The sequence below is a fragment of the Uloborus diversus genome, chromosome 7 (genome assembly GCF_026930045.1).
Source record: "Uloborus diversus isolate 005 chromosome 7, Udiv.v.3.1, whole genome shotgun sequence".
Lineage (NCBI taxonomy): Eukaryota > Metazoa > Arthropoda > Arachnida > Araneae > Uloboridae > Uloborus > Uloborus diversus.
The window spans coordinates 125,197,658-125,216,568 of NC_072737.1; the positions used below are offsets into that span (position 1 = coordinate 125,197,658).

An 18,911-nucleotide genomic window follows, 5' to 3' on the forward strand; every position below is an offset into this window, starting at 1 on the left:
TAACCTCGCGGTAACAATCCCAACTACGAGTTAATGAACCTCGCGGTTTAAGGCGTGTGGTTAGGTTAACGGTGAATAAGGCGGTCAAACTTTCGACGCTTGACTCTGACTCCAACTTCTTTTCCCCAAAATCAGTCCGGCTCCTGTTCCTCAAGCACTGCCAGAGTTGTGGACTTAGAAGGAAAATGACCGACTCTGACTCTTGGAACTTTAAACCTTCGACTTGACTCGTGACTCCGACTTCTTTACCCAAAATTGGTCGCACTCCGACTGTGCAGCCCTAGTATTTTCGGCGTAATTTCCACACGTCTGACTATAAAATCTAAAAATAAAGTCGAAAAGCAAAAAACGGCTCCTTGTCAGGGGGTAAAATGCTCCCCCTTGAAAGCAAAAATCTGGTGGGGAAGAGATTTTTTTCCCTCGCTACCGTAGCGGAAAATTGCCATAGCGCGTGTATATACGCCGCCCCTCTTTCCCCACTTCTCAATCGGGTGCCGCCCCAATCGATACCTTCAAAGTGACCTTCCAAGTGCGCCCTTTGGGCTGGAACCGCCTGCATCAGCAAGGACACATCAGAAAGTTCCTGAGGCATATTTCTTAAAACCTTTCTTTAATTCTGAAGTGGAGTTGGACAAAGTTTCAGAGAATTTTTTTACGTTTTGAGTTTTTATTTCGCGGAGAGAAAAATGTGACCTCTCCTTTCTATTAAAAAATTTTTATTAAACTGATTTTGTTCTTGATATGCCTTTTTTTTTTATTTATTTATTTTTTTATTTTTATTTTACTTTTTTTTTTTTTTTTTTTTTTTTTTTTTTTTTTTTTTTTTTTTTTGAAGTTCTTTTAGGTGAGGAGGTCCCCCCTCCCCTCCCTTTCCCCAGTTGTAATTAATAAGACAAAAAGTAGACGAGGTTTGGCAAACTTAGAAAATCTGATTTGACAAAACCTACTGAAAAACATAAATAATTAGACTTTTTATCTTCGATTCGGGGGGGGGGGAGACATTTTTTTTTTAATTATAAACACATTCAGAATGTTTACTACTGATATATATATATATATATATATATATATATATATATATATATATATATATATATATATATATATATATATATATATATATACCAAATTAATTTGCTTTTAAAATCTAATGTATTAACGATTGCCTGTCCGTTTAATTGGAACCATAAAATAACCATGTAATCAGAGCACAAATATTGGAAGAAGTTGGAGGCACGTGTTCCGGAAAAGGGTTCCTTGAGACCTCGAAACACGTGTCTTACTTCTTGCAATATTGGTGCTTTGATTACGATATTTTGGTTACTTTGTTGCATAAAAGAATTCGTTTTTTATACTTTTAATACACATTTTTGCAAAATAAGAAAAAGTATACGTTTTAATTCATTAATATTTTATCTTTGCAACCTGAGAAACTGTTGCTCTGCGTGAAGTACTGTAGCTTCACACACGTAGCGGCAATCATTTCATCTTCAATTTTTTAGTTTCTTACCGTGTGATATTATTGTCCCCTAGCAACAGTCACCTTTTAGTTATACCGAAATAAAAAGAAAACTAGCACGCTACGTAATTTATTTCTGTACTTCGTGAAGAAAGTGATTTAATCTGACACATTTCCTGAAAATTCAGCTTTCCTCCGCCCACCCCCCTTTTTTGTTGGAAGGATAAGCGTTCAATTAAGTAAAAATGGGTTTCGCATCTTTTAATAATTCCTAAAAACCAGACATTTTCGCATTACTTTTTTTCTTTCTTTTTTCTTTTTTTTTTTTTTTTTTTCTTTTTTTTTTTCAATTGTTTTTACAATAACTGTTTTACTAGTCTTTACTGACTAAATCATTTTAAATTGTTATAGTTTATTAGAATCTGCTAAATTTTCCTATTAAACGTTATTTAATACTGAACCAAGAAGTAATTTTTTATAAACCAAGAATTCGAAGATTCGTTTGAAAATGAGTAAAAGTAGTACTTATTTACTGCTAAAATGCAGTTAAATAGCTTTGTATAAAGTGCTTGATTTCTATAGAAGTGTACCATTATAGCAAGGTCACTAATGACGCGTTATTAAGGTGTCTGTTCATAACCTTTTTATTAAAAGGATATAGTGCTCTTCTAAACCAAAAGTGTGGAAATGTACTGCTGTAAAAACCGAACCTTTAATAGAGGCGCTCAACCTCAAAAACAGTTACTTCGTTGAAAAAAAAATGATAATAATAAAAAGTGTTTGCAGAAATTCATGTCTCGTGGTTTACGTTTTTATACGAGGTTCCCTATTTTACCGATTTTGTATTATCAAGTAATTATTCGTAAAAATGGTAACATTCTCTCAACTTTTGCACGTTGAATGCAAAAAACAAAAAACGGCCATGCCATCGCTTTTTATATTCTCTCACTGACCCGGGGTGCATTGCTTAATCTAAGAATCATTGCTTCAATGTGAAGCATCCACGTTTTGAAAGCAATACATGCTACAAAAGGCTCATAACAGCATAAAGAGACGGCAGTTTCACTCTTATTTTGGATTCATCAGTCTGGAATAGCCAAAACCTAGCTGCAGGAAAATAATCTCATATAAGTGCTGAATCTTACTTCACATTGGTAGCTAAAAATATGTTTCAAAAAATATGTTTCAGCAAGTCAGCAAGAGGGCTTTTTTCCCCCCAATCAGATCGTTCATCTTGCCACGGTTTCGATGAGAGTCGTACCAAGTTTTCAGACCTCTTGTTGGGCTGTTGAAAATATTTTTAGCTACCAGTGTGAAGATATTCCTTTGCGCTTATGTGAGGGTTTCTCAAACTTGACCTTAAAACATGGGCAAAATTGTAGTCTCTGGATGCTGTTAATGAGCTGTACGGTATTGTTTTCAATTTCGCTAAAGTAATTGGGGGGGGGGGAGGATTTGTAGCTTTTTTACTGATATTTATACTTAGAAAAAGAAAATCCTGACGATATTTCTCATCTCAATTTTAGTCAATCAGTTGAAAGTAAAAATTAAGACAATTTTTTTATAAGAAAAAAAAAGTCATCTATGGTTACACAGCTTGAAAAGAAAAAAGAACAAACTTAATGTCTTTGGAAAGTCACATGGCCATTGTTCTCGTTCTCTTCTAAGAGGAGCGCATAGATCTGAATGTATGTGATCCCTAGGTGCTGATGAACAACATGCCGGCGTTCAAGGACCGAACTCGCCGGCGAATGAGTCTTCCAATAGGTCCTTACCTCAATTTGGACAAACTGGACAATCGCCGTTCATCTACGGCATCCACTGGATCAGATTGTAAGTACGCAACTGGTGTGTGGAAAGATCAAGATTAGAGGTAGACTAAGTAATAAAAAGAAAAGTGGCGACAAAAAATATTCGTATAATTCTCCACTCTCTTGAACCCCATCTGTCTTCGGGATCAAGATCTAAGATCAAATTGATCAAAATTTGCGGTCGCCGCTCGCGTCGTGGAGACAAAATAAAAAGAAGTGACGATTAAAAATGTTTGTATCATACGCCACTGCTAAAGAGAATGATCGAAGTCACATAGATCAAATTTAGCGGTTGAAGCTCGCCGCGTGGAGGCAAAGTGAAAATAAATAGCGACTAAAAATATATTTCTATAATACGTCCCTGCTAGGGAAAGCCGCAAATGATCAAAATCAAAGGTTACATAGATCATCTCGCCGCGTGGAGACAAAATGAAATAAAGTGGTGACTAAAAATATTCTTATCATTCGCCACTTTCTCGTGGACTCCACCTGTGTTCGGGAGAGTTGGCAAAGGGTCAAAGATCACATAGATTTAAGTTAGTGGTCGCCACTCGCCACGTGGAGAATAAGTAAAAAAATAGTGGCGACCAAAAATATTCGATTCGTATCATTCGCCACTCTCTCAGACTCCACCTGTATTCGGTAGAATGATCAAGATGAACGATACATTTATCATAATTAGCGGTCACCCCTCGCCTCGTAGAGACTAAGATAAAAATAGTGGCGACCAAAAATATTTTTATTATTCGCCTCTCTCTTAGACTCCACCTGTACTCGGGGGAGTGGCGAGTGATCAAGATTAAAGACCACATAGATCAAAGTTTCTTGATAAACGGCAACACCGACAGTAAATTTTATCTCTCAATAAGTTTTAGGTTCGGTTATCAATAGATTAAAAATGTTGTTTGAGGGAAGTCCTTTATGTGTCACTTTTGACAGTTTTTCACTTCAAGACTATTGTAATGCAAATGTTTGTAAATTTATTTTATTTCAATAAAAAGTTTATAAGTAAAGTACCTCGATTTAACGGTTGTCTACGAACAGGAAAAAGTTTTCGTTAAATCAAGGAAATTGTTAAATCGAGGAGCATAGACATTCAATGCAGTCAAATCCGGACTTGTGAAATGTTTCCTAAAATTTTGAAAAAACGTTAAATCGGGTATCGTTAAATTGATGTTATACTGTGAGTTTACGATTAATCGATTCCGTTGTAACCCCCATGTTACCTTTTTTTTTTTTTTCTCTGAAAAAATAAAAATAGGGCAAATCAGTAATGTGCTGCATGTTTACTCCTATGCTGAAAAACGAAAAAAATAAATTTAAAAAATACTTACATGAATAAAAAAAAATAACTGCATAATCAACAAGTAAATAGATCACAATATGCATCAAAATACAAAAAACAATGCTGTCGCTTATAATTTGATCACCTTTTGTAAATTGGAATAAAGATGTCACTGAGCATTTCTGTTTCTGTCAAAAAACGGAAGCTAGAGGGGGAAAATACTTTCTAATACTACTTCTATTTGATGAGCTTAATTCTCTTACAGAACAGGTTATTCTGCTATTGTTATTAAGAAGCATTTCAAGCTAATAGAATAGAAATGGCTTGTTTGGAGTTCGAGCTAGTAGAATAGAAATGGTTTGTTTTGAGTTGGTGCGAGTTTAAAACTCATTTTAGTTACTTCTTTATATGCTCTCTGAGTCTTCGCTGCAGTTCATCTTTCTTGAAATCTGTGGAAGTTTTGAAATATTTAGAAATAAGAGGATTAGGGAAAAGCCAAAGGCAAATCTGAAGCATTCAAAAATAAATTTTAAAAATATTTTATTTTTTATTTATATTTAGGGTGTTTGCAGATTTGATTTATTTATTCATTTGTATTAGAATATTTTCCCGGATGTTTAAATTAATTATTTCGCAGTTTAAAGTCGTGAGCATTTTGTGTCTCACATTTTTTTTTTATACGTTACAAATCTGACAGCAAAGTAATAGTAAGAACAGTATTGTTCCCTTCTTTAGTTAAAAGTACCACTTTTAGTCACTGAAGTTGATAGAATAAGCAAAAAAAAAAAACATTGACCCAGAAAATACTTTCATCTTCCCAACGGTTATTTTAATTATTTTTTTAAAATGTCCTATTTTTCAAACAAGGCGTAGTCTTTATGACGTCACAAATGATGTACTTTGGCGCTGCACCACTGGCGAGCTGAATATTTACGCTTAGTGTCTACCGCGTTTCCAGGCGTTCTACAGTTGCTATGAACCATATCGTTGCCACTACACATGAGTAAATAAATGAATTAAATATTGATCTCTGCACTAATAGCAACACTGAATGGCAGTTCATCATTTGTGATGTCATGCGCAGAAGTGTAAAAAAAAATTGAGCAGATTAAAATATTTTTTAAAAAATAGTAAACTTTGTCGAATTATTTAAAAAATAGTCAGTCCTTGTTTTTAAACATGCTCTTTCAGAAAACAATACTTTTAAAATTTCGGAAACGACCCCATTGCGATAAAAGTATGAAACACCAAATAGAACGTCCGTTATGAATTAGCAAGGATTTTTAAGAATATTTCTTACTTTGGCCAAATGATTGCTGATTTTTTCCCCACACTTGAGTTAAAACCAATCACTTTTTTCAAATGTAGTTTCTTAGCTGCATACAGCAATAGCGTTCCTAGAATGTTACACAAACGTATGCAAACCTCTTTTTAGAATTTGACAATTCCCGAAAAATATTTACCTTCTATGGAAAGCGACAGACACAACTCTTCTTTCAAACAATACTAAAGATGAATGCATATTTTATTATTAGCATCGGAGGAAGTGCAAACAAATTTATTTGTTAACATTACAAAAGTATACATATACCCAGCGTAAAAAACTTTTAAGGTACACTTTTATGGTAACAAAAAAAAAAAAAAAAATCACACAGAAGTCAGTAATGTTAAATGTAATCAAAATTTCTAAATGACATGCTTTGAATAAATTTATCATTGGCTTGGTCTATCCCAAGATTTTAATAATACTTCACGAAGCTAGTCTTTTATATATTGCTTGTTTTTACTTCCTTTTACAAAAAAGGAAATATTGTATTCGCAAAAAAAAATTCACTCAAATTTCGGCCTTAATTTCCATTTTGCTCACCCCCGAATTAACGTTGAGTTTTTTTTCTTTCAACCCGACCACACGTGGATATACCTAAGAACGTATAGACACCCGAAATATCCATTTTGACATTCCCCGATTTAATTACAACGACTTTTCTCGTGACGTCCGTATGTACGTATGTATGTATGTGCGGATGTATGTCGCATAACTCAAGATCGGTATGTCCTAGAAAGTTGAAATTTGGTAGGTAGAATTCTAGTCGGGTCTAGTTGTGCACCTCTCTTTTTGGTTGCATTCGGATGCTCCAAAAGGGGTCTTTTGCCCCTTTTGGGGGGGGGGGAATTATTGTTACTTTCGATGTAAACTCAAGTGGTGTTATAATTTATGCAAACACTTGGCAATATGTCGCCAAAATTGTGGTCGCCAAGTTTTGTCGCCAACTTGGCGACAAATTTGGCGATTTTTTTTTAAATCTGATTTTAATTTGTCCATTGTTGGTGATATTTAGAAAGTTAACTATTGAATCACATTAAAATTGCCAATAATGAGGAAATAACGTTAAATTGGTGTAAAAGGAAGTCATGTGATGCACACATCAGCTCGTTTGAAAAAACAAAACTAAAATTTCGAAGGTTCTCTATAGTGTAGTTAGCAAACTAAAAAAGGAAGTTGTCCATTTCAAAGCGGTAAGATTTTTTTCTTTAGCCAGAAGTCTATTTTTAATTTTGGCTGAAACATTTCTTCGGAAAAAGCTATTTTCATTTCAGAAACTGGATATTGCCCTAAAACTAACACATAGCCAACGAGCAATTGATAAAAAGAATTCTAAAAGAACTTCAAATTTGTTTCAGTTTTATCTTATGTTATTCATCCTTTTAAATCGAGAGCGCATTATGTAATGCGTCATCAAGAGCATTTTTTTTATGTCATTAAAAAATATATTCCACAAATAATGAGGTAAAATGTAAAACAAATTTAAAATTTATCGCTGTATTTTATGCTAAACCTTATTTTGAACCGTGAAGCCATTAAAGAAAGTAAAATAAAATAAAATATTGAGAAAATGTAATTAACTTTAATTCATAATTTAAAACTCATCTCAATTCTAAAATATCAAAAGTAATTGTTTCCAAGATGCTACTAGTATTTACTTAAGAAGAAAAAGAATTCTATTTAAGCTAATAAATTAAGCTCTTTATGAAAAGGAATTCAGTGAAAAAAGGTACCAAAACATTTGCACTTATCTCAGCAAAGTAAAAAAAGCTCATGCTTAATCATTTCATTAAGGTTTAATATTTTCCAATGCATTTATGGCGACGTAAAAAAGACCCTTTCATAATAATTTCATTAACATTTTCGAAGATATTTATTTTCCATCTATTCATACAACTCAACCGTATCGCTTCGGCACAATTTTGGTATTCTCATTAATGCTCTTTCGGTTTTTAAATTTCTTTCACCTACGAAAAGCTGTGTCAAAGATTCAAAATGCAAAACTTAAAAAGAAATAGGTTAAATCTTTTTTTTTTTCAAACGTTGATAACGCCTCTTTGTTTGAGTTATATAACCTTTGCTTTTCTCAGGATATAGCTTTTTTGATCTTTTTTTTATTTTGTACTTGTTTTATTTTTGTTGTTTGGGTCCATTCATTAATTACGTAAGGATAATTATAGCAGTTTTTGACCCCCCTACCCCCATGTAAGGGTACTTAAAATGTTTCAAAACCCTCCCCTTATTCTTACGTAAGATTCCTTTTTTTTTTTTTTTTCAATACAATAAAATAACGAATCTTACATCTCTGGAATCGTTATTAAATTCACTATCATTAAATTATTTTTGAAAACCTTTTTGTGTTAAGAAATATTTACTAAAAAGTAGACGGAATGTTTTTTCGACATTCTTTGTATTTTCGTATATGATGCGATACTAATTAAAAATAAAACATGGCTTTACGTAGTGCAATTCTTTTTCCTTTGTTAATTCTTTGTAAAACAAGTAAAAAACAGTGCATCCTGAAATGTTTTTTACTTTCCTGACGCAGATAAAATATTTTCCCTGCCATTCCCCTTGACCGTGCGAATTCTAATATAAAATCTATCGGCTTAGAAAATATTACGTAGGAATGGGTTCGACCCCCTCCCCCGAAATAAGGGTATGCAGAGATTTTTCCAACCCCGCTTCACCCTCCGGACCCTTACGTAATTTAATGAATGGCCCCTTATCTTTCTGTTTCTGTTACGTTAAGATTTTGAATTTTTTTTATTTTTCAGTTACCACCTTTTTCAACCTTCTTTCTTTGGTTTAACCACTTTTGATAGACCTAATTTCAGAACGACCTCTTTTATCTGGTCTAACTGGGACCAAAAGCAATCCGAAAAAATGAAAATCCGGATAATTCGTGTACAGCAAGCAAAACATATTCTTAAATAAGCAGACTTATGTTTTATTGCAGACTTATGCTTTATTGCAGCAGAAAACAATCCTTTGTAACCAAATTATATCAGTGGCGTCGCTACTGGGGGGGGGGTCCGCCCCGGGTGTCACCCATCTGGGAGGTGACGCCCAAAGTGGAATTGCAAGTTTTTGAAATATATGAAGCTAAAATACATTTTTACTTTCTTCTATATCTAATATATAGAAGAAAGTATTGGATTCGTGCAAATTTTCGAATTTCGAATTTTGACGGATTCGAACGTTTTGAGGTGTGCTGAGTCCATTTCGACTATTTTTGGAAAATGTCTGTCTGTGTGTGTGTGTGTGTATGTGTGTGTGTGTGTGTGTGTGTGTCACGTCTGTGTGTGACCAGTTTTTTGTGGCCGCTCTACAGCAAAAACTACCGCATGAAATTGAACGAAATTCGGTACACATATGTGCCCCTATGTGAACTTGTGCCCATTGGTTTTTGGCGCGAATTCCTCCAAGGGGGGTGGAGCAATGGGACGTTTTTTGAGTTACGCGTGCTTGCTATTCCTCAGGAAGTAACTGGCGGAATCAAACAAAATTTGGTCCACATGTTGCCCCTAACAGGAGCAGGTGCTGTTTCAATTTTGGTGTCAATAGCTCAAACGGGGGTTGAGTTATAGAATGTTTTTTGTCGTCAATTGTGACTGCTGTATCTCAAGAAATAACGAACGGAATTAAACAAAAAATTTTTGACAAGTAGCCCTTAGTGGGTATAAGAGCTGATTTTATTTTGGTGTCAACAGCTAAAAAGGGGGTAGCGCAATCACCCGTTCTTTTTTTCCATTGTGAGTGCCCTGTCTCAAGAAGTAATGCTACGTTCTGGTTGAAATTTGGAATATATGTGAATCCATAAGTAAACAGGCTTTGGTTCAATTTTGACTCCAATCTCTCCAAGAGGTGTTGATTTTTTTTTTTTTTCGAATAAAAATAGCTTTATTAATGCAACAATCAGAAAGATAAATCGTAATAGATTGTCGTCTGCGTATTTCTCGTGATTTTAATTGTATGGAAATGATCGGAAATATTCATAGACTAATAATAAGAGTAGACCGAGCTATGGCAACCCTTTTGCTGCTCATAAACCAAACCATGTGACTGGTGGATATCCTAGCAACAGCGGGCGTTAATCGTAGCAGACGATCAACGCCAGCGCGAAATAAAATTAATAGAATTTATGGAATACGGAAGAATGATCCGATTTGTAAATTTGTTATTCTAAGTTGTAAATATTTTGTTAATATAGTGAGTTTTTCGTTTAGATAGTATTGTGCATTTTCTTTAATCAATTTCAATAACTCTCTAAGCAATAAAAGATGCAAGCGACCAAGAAGAATCAGCAAACGGTAAGATTTTTACCTACAGTTTCAATTTAAGATACCGATTAGTACATTTTTGCGTTAACGCAAAACGTTTACGCCATTTTGTTCACGCCAACGCTGACAGCTCCAAATGAAATAAAAGTTACCGAAAACTGATTAAAAACTATTACTAATGTCAAAATAATGCATAACTAAAAGAAAAACAGTTCAATCTCTGCACCTGGAAGTTTTTTTTTAATGAAAACACATTGTCTTAAAATACATGTCGAGTGCCAAACTATAGATAATGCTGCCATCTAGCAACCATGCTGCCAAAGTCTTCGCCAAGCCCTTCCACTAGTCACGTGATACATCTATGAACCAATTTTCTTCATCAGCAAGAATGAGAAAGCTCGGTCTACTCTTATTATTAGTCTATGGAAATATTATCTCAATGATTTAAAATTTTTAACTGTTGCCATCTTATGTTTGTTAACAAATAAAATATTTGCAATTAATTCAAGCAAGGCTTTTAAAATAACTTTCAATTTTCGCTCTTTGCTTTGATTTTGCAATAATTCAGACATTCGGAACTCCAGCGCTCGAATACGCTACCTTGCGGTGATTTACAAAACTGCCGATGGAACCAAAACATTGCCACGTTTTAGTTCCATGTGTGTCTGTTGACGTAAACACAGGCAGTTTGTTCTGAGTATTTATTAACGCAATCGATGTGTCTTAGTTTGCTTTCAGCTACAGAAATTAATTCGTCCCTTAGTAGTATTCTCGAGCTTCTCAAAATAATGTTAGTTTTTCTTATTTCTTTCAAAAAAGTATTAAATGGTGGAAGCGTAAACAAGAAAACTCTGGATTAACAAAATTGGATAACGTTATACCAGGTAACATTTTTTATTGTTTTGTATGAATTTGTAAGAATATGAGTTTTTTTTAATCTTAAATTAATTTAACTAATCATATTTTACAGCAGCATTTAGTTGGAATGGACAGTATGCAAAATATTTTCTTGAATTTATTATCGTAGAACAAAATGAAAAATGTTTAACCGAGAAAGAATTTACTTTATTCCTTTTATTCTCAGCTGAAAGGTTTCGCCAAATTTGTTTAGGGTTATAGTAGTTTTAGTATTGTGCAAGCAAAGTAGCCTTGGCGAGTTTTCGCGTTTTTAGTTAAACCATTTTTAATTTTTATCATGAGTGGAATAAAATGATAGTAAGATTACAGAATTCGATAAGTAAAAAGAAATAATGGTCAATCAACTGAAAAGAAAACTACCACCATATATAAACTGTGAGTACACATTTTATTTATTTTGTTCTGAGTGAATTTGAATAAATATCAGTTTTTCAATTCGATGAAAAAAAAACGAACTTAACAACATTGACTGGACACTTTTCCTTAACCTAATTCCACATAAATGATTTAAATAACCTTTGTTACTACAGTATCCTACTGAAATAGACAGTATGCAAATAAATTTTCTTGAAAATATTTATCGCAGAACAGATTGAAAAATCCAGAAAGAACGTTAAGAATTTGAACAATAAAAAATAAAAGCTCGCCAAAAATCTGTTTATAGGGTTATGGTTTTCAAATTGTGTGAAAGAATAATGTATCTTGACAAGATTTCGCATATCAGGTAAATCATTTCCATGACGAATGAATTAAATGCATGATTTCTTTGGATATCCAATCATAGAGTCATAGAAATAAATTATCTAGTGTTAAACGTTACTCTTGATAGTCTGCCACGCATCTGCACTATGTGACAAAAATGTCAACAAATGCTGGAAATGTCACGAAACTGAACTTAATATGTACTAATGTATAGAAAAAACGGTACAAAATGAAAATGCCGTTCGAAGCGAACCAAAAATTTATGAATTCCGAATTCAACATCGTGAAAATGGCTGCTTCAGAACAACTTACTGTGTGTTCTGCATTAATTGTTTACTTTCGTAATACTTTTTGGTTTCTAATCTCTTTCTATATGGGTCAGAATAACCAAAAGACTTTGAAAAATCTTTTCAAATGAATAAAGCGAAAAAATCATACATACGAACAAAAATCACAACACTTTTAGCATTTTCTTCGTTACCACATGCGTTTGTTTTAGTTTTCAATTCCGCCATTAGACAGCGACTGCAGTGCCCCCTATAGTTCGTTGGAGTTGCGAATAGGGATGGTCGTCAAGTTTTTGCATGTGTAATTTTGTTTTTGTTAGGAATATTGCTTCTTCATCAAGCATGGGGAGGGATCAGAAAAAGGAAAAAATATAGAAGAAAGTTTCGTGATGGCCACAACATACTAGTTAAGACTACAAATTTGAACATTGTCCGTGGAAAACCCCTAGACCTCCCACTTTTACTTGTTTTTTGTACATTACCCCGCTTAAAATTTCGTTATAACTCACATGTATTTGTTCTAAAAATTGCATGTACTTCATGTTTTCATATATTTTTTCTCTTTTGCGTTTGTTGGGGGGGGGGGGGGACACCCAAAATTATCGCCTTAGGTGTCACTTATGCCTAGGTGCGCCACTGATTACATAGAACCGTTTCTCACAAGCACTTATCATTTATTGCTCAGCTGCTGTGGTAGCGAACTGATGTTCAGCGTGCGCCATGTTGTTTGTTAAATTGTTGTAATTTATTTTACGACTTATGCGGATGTTGCCAGTTTAACCAAAATAAAAAGTGAATATTTGGCGTATTTACTGCTCCGCTATTGATAACAATTCAAAATTATTATTCAAAGAAAATTTTTATTTTTTAACCATAGAAATTGGATCCTGATAAACCGCAGGTCCGAATTACCGGGGGTTGGATAAGCGAAGTTCTACTGTACTTTGTGCTATTAATATTATATATAACCAGTACGGATAACCGACATAGGAAATTTGTCAAATCTGAATTGGTTTTTGTTGAAAGGGCGCTCCTTTGAAATCATTTTCGATTTGGGCACGAGAGCAGAGGAAAACTCAGAAGGTGTGTTCTATTAATAGTAACAATTCGAAAACTATGTAAGAAAAATGTGTTTTTTTTTCCCCGTGAGAGTTTTTGCGGGCTCCTTTTTGGAATGAACTGTTTTAAAATTTAAAAAAAAAATCATTTGTGCTTCAAATAAATAAAATTCTTTTTGCCTTTTTCAAAAGTTATTTTCAAGTGGGGTGTTTGGAGTATGTTTTCCTTTCTCTAATGTTATTTTATCGCACTTTGTTTATTATGGGAGCTTTATTTACGCCTTTTTGCTGTGTTTTTGTCTAGTGTTATACAGTTGAAGTAGAGGTAAAATCGTTTATAAGAATTTTTATTCATTCCTCTGGAAGGCCTTTCTTGTTTCTCTGAGAGGCTCCTATCTCAATTTCAATGTCGAAAAATGTGATTTGAATTTTTCAGTAATGAATTCAAGTTATTTAGTTGTTTTTTTTTCTTTTTTACAGCATCTTACTGCGACACTAGCTCCGATGAGGAGGGCAAGATGCCCAGAGAGAAGCATCAGGTGAACTCCTCTGGCAGCGTGGATTTTTGCGTGAAAAATATTAAGCAGAGCGCGTTCGGTCGTAGGGAGATTGAAATTGCTGAACAGGGTGAGTACTTTTTTTTTTTTTTTTGTCAGATGAAGTTTTCAATATGCGGGAAGTTACTTCGAGAGTGAGGTTACTTTGTAACCATCCACCGCAGTTTTATATAACGGCTTCTAAGAGGAATGATACCTTTAAAGGTTGTTGTTGAACGCTATAGCTACAAAATGGCAAATATGTTTACTCCTTTACGAGGAGTAAATATTTCGGTTCTGGCAGGGCCGGAAAACCAAATAGGCAACTTAGGCAGCCGCCTACGTACCCTTAGGTTTTAAAGGGGTCCCGAGAAGTTCTGAAGTTCAAAAAAAAAAAAAATTTCTAAATTCCAACATGAAATTTTCGGCCCCAAAATGCTTTTTCTCTCTCTCTCTCTCGCTTGTTGAAGAAACGCTTTTTTTCAACTCACTTATGCAAAGCAAATGAACTAGCAGGACCCTATGCTTGAGTGATGAACTTAGCGGTTTGGATCACAAAGACTGACTTCCTCTGTAATTTTCACGGAAGACGGGGGAGGGGGGGTCATTTTGCCTAATATTATGAAAAGTGGCCCACAATCGCGTGTTTTTTATGTCTTCAATTTCGAAAATTTTCCAGGAGAGGGCCTCCTACCCTGAAACATCACCAAAGATCATTTGAAATTACGATTGTAGAGCTATAATTCCGAAAAAAATTGGAGGTCGGTTCCTGGACCCTTTGCTTGAAAGTGAATATTCCATTTATATTATTGCTGTCTAAGTTCATATTTCCAAGTCTCTTCCGTTGTATATATGACGCCATTTCGTCAATTAGTGGGTTCATATTTTAGTAATGACCCCCTCCTAAACTAGAATCTGGGTTTCTTTCTGTTTCTCTCGCTACATAATATATGTATTGTAATTCATATATGCGTGTTTGAAAAAAATTTGAGTGGCCACTAAATTCTCGTTTCAACACGGTTTTTGGACTTAGCGGCGGCCCTGAGAGCAGCGTTAACATCAACATTATTTAATGTAATATGTAATGGAACTTATTCAATAAACGTGTGTACTGTTATGTGCGTATGTATGTCGTATAACTCAAGAACGGTAAATCCTAGAAAGTTGACATTTGGTACAGTTGTGCACCAGGCAATTGCATTCGGGTGTTTCTAAAGGGGTCTTTTGCCCGTTTTTTGGGGGGAAATCATTGTTAATTTCGATGTAAACCCAAGTGGTGTTATAATTTGGCGGACACTTGGCGATATATCGCCAGTATTTTGGTCGCCAAGTTTTGTCGCCTATTTGGCTACAAATTTGGCGGGGTTTTTTTTTTATCTGTTTCAATTTGGCCACTGTTGGTGATATTTAGAGAGTTAACTCTTGAATCACATTTAAATTGCCAGTAATGGGGAAATGGTATTAAATTGGAGTAAAAGGAAGTCATGTGATGCACACATCAGCTCGTTTTTTTAAATATTTGTCTCAACTGTACTGAATTTTGAGACAAACTTTTTCTTGTTAGTATGTCAAGCAGTAATTTATTGTCACCGGTATTAGCGTGCTGTTCTGTCTCGTTATTCCGCTTTATACTAAGCGAGATATTATTTATGATGCCTTGAACATTTGCAAGGAGGTAAGGGAATATCACTTGAAACATCAAAACCAACAAGATAAAAGACCGAATTATTTGAAAATGAAGGACTTTCAAGCAACTACAAATGGCTGCTTACATCGGCTTGCGTGAATTAAAGAATATTTTCAACTGCAGGAAATTTCTTCAGTAAAATGAGTTCCAGGCTTGGTGACAATTAAATAGATGCATTATGTTTCTTGCTATTATTGATTTTTTATTATGATTTTTGTTCAAAATAAATAAATAATGCACATTTTGCACAAAATAATAATACATGGTAACAAAACATTATGTTTTTTTTTTTTTGGGGGGGGGGGGGGAAATCTTTAACATTGGTACTAATACCGGCATCCCGGTTTTGTTTTTAGAAAATAACTAATACCGGTATTGCATTTTTGGTCCGGTATTGCAATCCCTATGCACAGCATATGCTGTGCATGGGGGATTGTTTCCTGACTGTCGTACCGGTACTGCTTTCCTCAAAAATAAATTCCCTTTTCTCATTAAATTGGTCAGGACTTAGAAAATTAGGTTAAATTTACGAATTCACCCCTGCTGTGTGTGTATGTATATTATATATATATATATATATATATATATATATATATATATATAATAATAATAATAATTTCCAATGTATATATATATATGTTTTAGCTGCTAACTGATAGTCATACAGAGAAAAAAATCCATTATGTATTTTTTTTTTCTTAATTATAAAAATATTAGGAACCAAGTGATGAAAATATCATTTTTTATCAACCCCACCCAATTTTTGTTGTGACTCCAAATTATCTCAGTGTGTCTGACGGCAATGTTCCACTATATCTGCCTGTTACAGCGCTTTGCCTTGTCCTTCCAACCACGCCCCAAACATTTAGGACTTTTTTTTTAATCTGGCCATTTTCTCATTCCTGCACCTCAATGTGACTTGATTTTCTCAAAGGAATAGAATAGCAAGTCGTTCTTCTTTCGTTTGTTGATTATGAAATGTTTGCGACTTTTAGCTTAGTTCCATTTGAATTATTAGTTGCAGTAAAAAATGTCTGAAATATAAGTTGGTAGTTTTTTCATTAGGAAATTACTGCTGTATATCTTTAACGACCATTAAAAGATTTATTAGCACAATAACTTCAAAATTTATTTTATAAATTATCGGATGCAAATAATTTATTAATTATATCTGTTGCATGTTGTTGAGATATCCCAATCTTAAAATTAGCAACAAAAAAAATGGTTATTTTTTTAATATACTTTTATTATTTTTTTTTTAAACACCACAAACTTTCATTTCCTGCCACAAAGCTTATGATCCATAGAGGATTAATGCTTTTCCATTTCAAAATCTTCAATCCTCTCTTACTATGACGATCTAAAATGCTTGTGATTAAGTCACATAAGAAGATATTAATGGAAGTAGTTATGCGTTTCTAAACAGGAAGTTAAGTTTTTTTATAAGTTTATTTTATTTAGTTTTAGTAAATGAGAGGCTCTTGATTCTTTTTTTTTTTTTTTGCATGAAAAGTGTTAACGTTTTTTTTCCCTACGTTGTGCATCTCTATTTTTTTTTCTTAATATTCTTTAAATTGATAATTTTCTTTGATTCAAGTAAGTTACCTTCAATCAAAACCCATTGTTGAAATTTATTTTCTTTTGAAGTTTAATGTTTGGACAATTCCACGGGTAATTGACTGTTTTTTTTTCGCAAAGCAATAAATATTTTGTAACATTTAATGCAACATTTCCCTTGTACAGAAGAATTTTTCCCCTGGACTACTGCTTTTTTTAAGCTGTTTACTTTCGTGATTAAATTCCCAAAATACATTTTAGATAATTCAAAAAAAAAGAAAGAATGTTTTTAAAAAGTGTTTATAAAAAAGTTGTTCAAAGTGTTCAACAGCAAAAGTTGTTCAAATGTCTGACATACTGCTTTCATTATTGTCAGTCATATGCTATGTTTTTAACAATTTTCTTAAAATTATCTAAAAAGTGTTTAGAAAAATAAATTACACCATTAAATTCAGCTTAAAAAACACAGTAATTCAGGGGAAAAGTTATGTTATGCAATGTATGTTTTGCTTTAAAATGTCAGTCAGTTACCTAAGGAATTGCCCAGTTACAATTTATTATTTATTGCACTAAAAAAAGTGAGTACAAAACCTGTACTCACTCTTTGGTGCAATAAAATTTGATCAAAGCTTTCGGCCATCTTGAGAATGGGGGTGTTTCCTTCAGTCAAAAGTAGTACTTTTAGTCACTGAAATTGATAGAATAAGCAAAAAAATTAACATGGACTCAGAAAATTCTTTTATTTTCCCAACAGTTATTTTTTAATTAATTTTTTAAAATGTCCGATTTTTCAAACGAGGCGTGGTCTAGATGACGTCACAAATGATGCTTTTTGGTGCATCTTTGTACCGCGTTTCCACGTTACGATAATCAAGAAACGAATTGAAATTACGCTCTACGCTTGCTATCAACCATATCGTTGCCAATACATGTGATTAAAGTTGCGAGTTAAATATTTTGCTCTGTGTATGGCAACACAGAATGGTATTTCATCATTTGTGATGTCATCGGCAAGAAATGTAAACAATGAAAGATCACCGACTTAAGTAATTTTTTTTAAATATTAAACTTAAACAAATTATTTAAAAAAATGCTGAGATCCTATGTTTTAAACATGTTCTTTCAGAAAAAATACTTTTAAAATACTGGAAACGACCCGATTGGATGCGACTGATTATTTTTTATTATTTTCGGACTTAATACTATACCTAGTTGTTTCATAGAAAATTTGTTAGAAAATAGACAAGTAATTGTTGACAACATTGTGTCTTACTTTATTGATAAATTTCTCTGCAGAAGCATTAATTACTAAAGGAAAACCAATGAATGAGTTTCGGGAAACTTTTGGACTTCTTCGCCTAGCAACAATGGCAGATGCAATAAAAGAAATGGAAAAGTCTATTGAAGCTTCTTTTCCTTTTTCTTCCACAGTATTAGAACTTGACCAGTTTCTTCTTTCCTCCTAATTTAGAATTTCAGTTTATAAACTGTTAAAAAATTATTCGTGATTTCAAAACATTAAAGTGTGGTTGATATATAAATGTGTTAAACATATGAGGAGTTTACTTTCAAAACGGATTATATCCAGTTTTATCCTTTTTTTAGAAAAACGAAAAAACGTTTTCCTCGCTAACACTAAGTGTTAGAATTTCGAATTTCTCACAATGCTTTGGTAGAATAACAAGTATCCATTGGCATAAATCTAGTAATTTTTCCTCAATTTTACCAGACCTAAATTACCAATTGTTTTTGTATATAATGTATTCCATTTTGTTGTAGAACATTGGATATCATCCCTTTTGCAAAAAAAATCATTTATTTTCTTCAGAAATAAACTTGCAATTCATTAAAACAAATATTTTTCAAGATATATATATTTTTTTCCTCTACTTTATTCCTTTCTACTTACTTAATTCTTTTCATGAAACATTTCAAAAAAAAAAAAAGAAAAACTACGATCCAATTAAGTATGAACAGTAAAACCACCCCAGCCGATTCAAGTAA

The 18,911-nt window shown here is 33.3% G+C and overlaps 1 protein-coding gene across 3 annotated transcripts in view; it reads left to right on the plus strand.

Moving 5' to 3' along the window:
• The window catches only part of LOC129225584 (S-adenosylhomocysteine hydrolase-like protein 1), a 297,465-nt gene that overhangs the window by 237,194 nt on the left and 41,360 nt on the right, over positions 1 to 18,911 (plus strand). For 2 of the 3 annotated variants that reach the window (XM_054860036.1, XM_054860037.1), the window contains exon 3: positions 13,608 to 13,754. In XM_054860036.1, the coding sequence (XP_054716011.1) occupies positions 13,608 to 13,754 (147 nt within the window). Of the gene's footprint in view, positions 1 to 3,162; positions 3,293 to 13,607; positions 13,755 to 18,911 lie in introns of all 3 variants that reach the window. The other variant, XM_054860038.1, reaches the window with a different exon arrangement.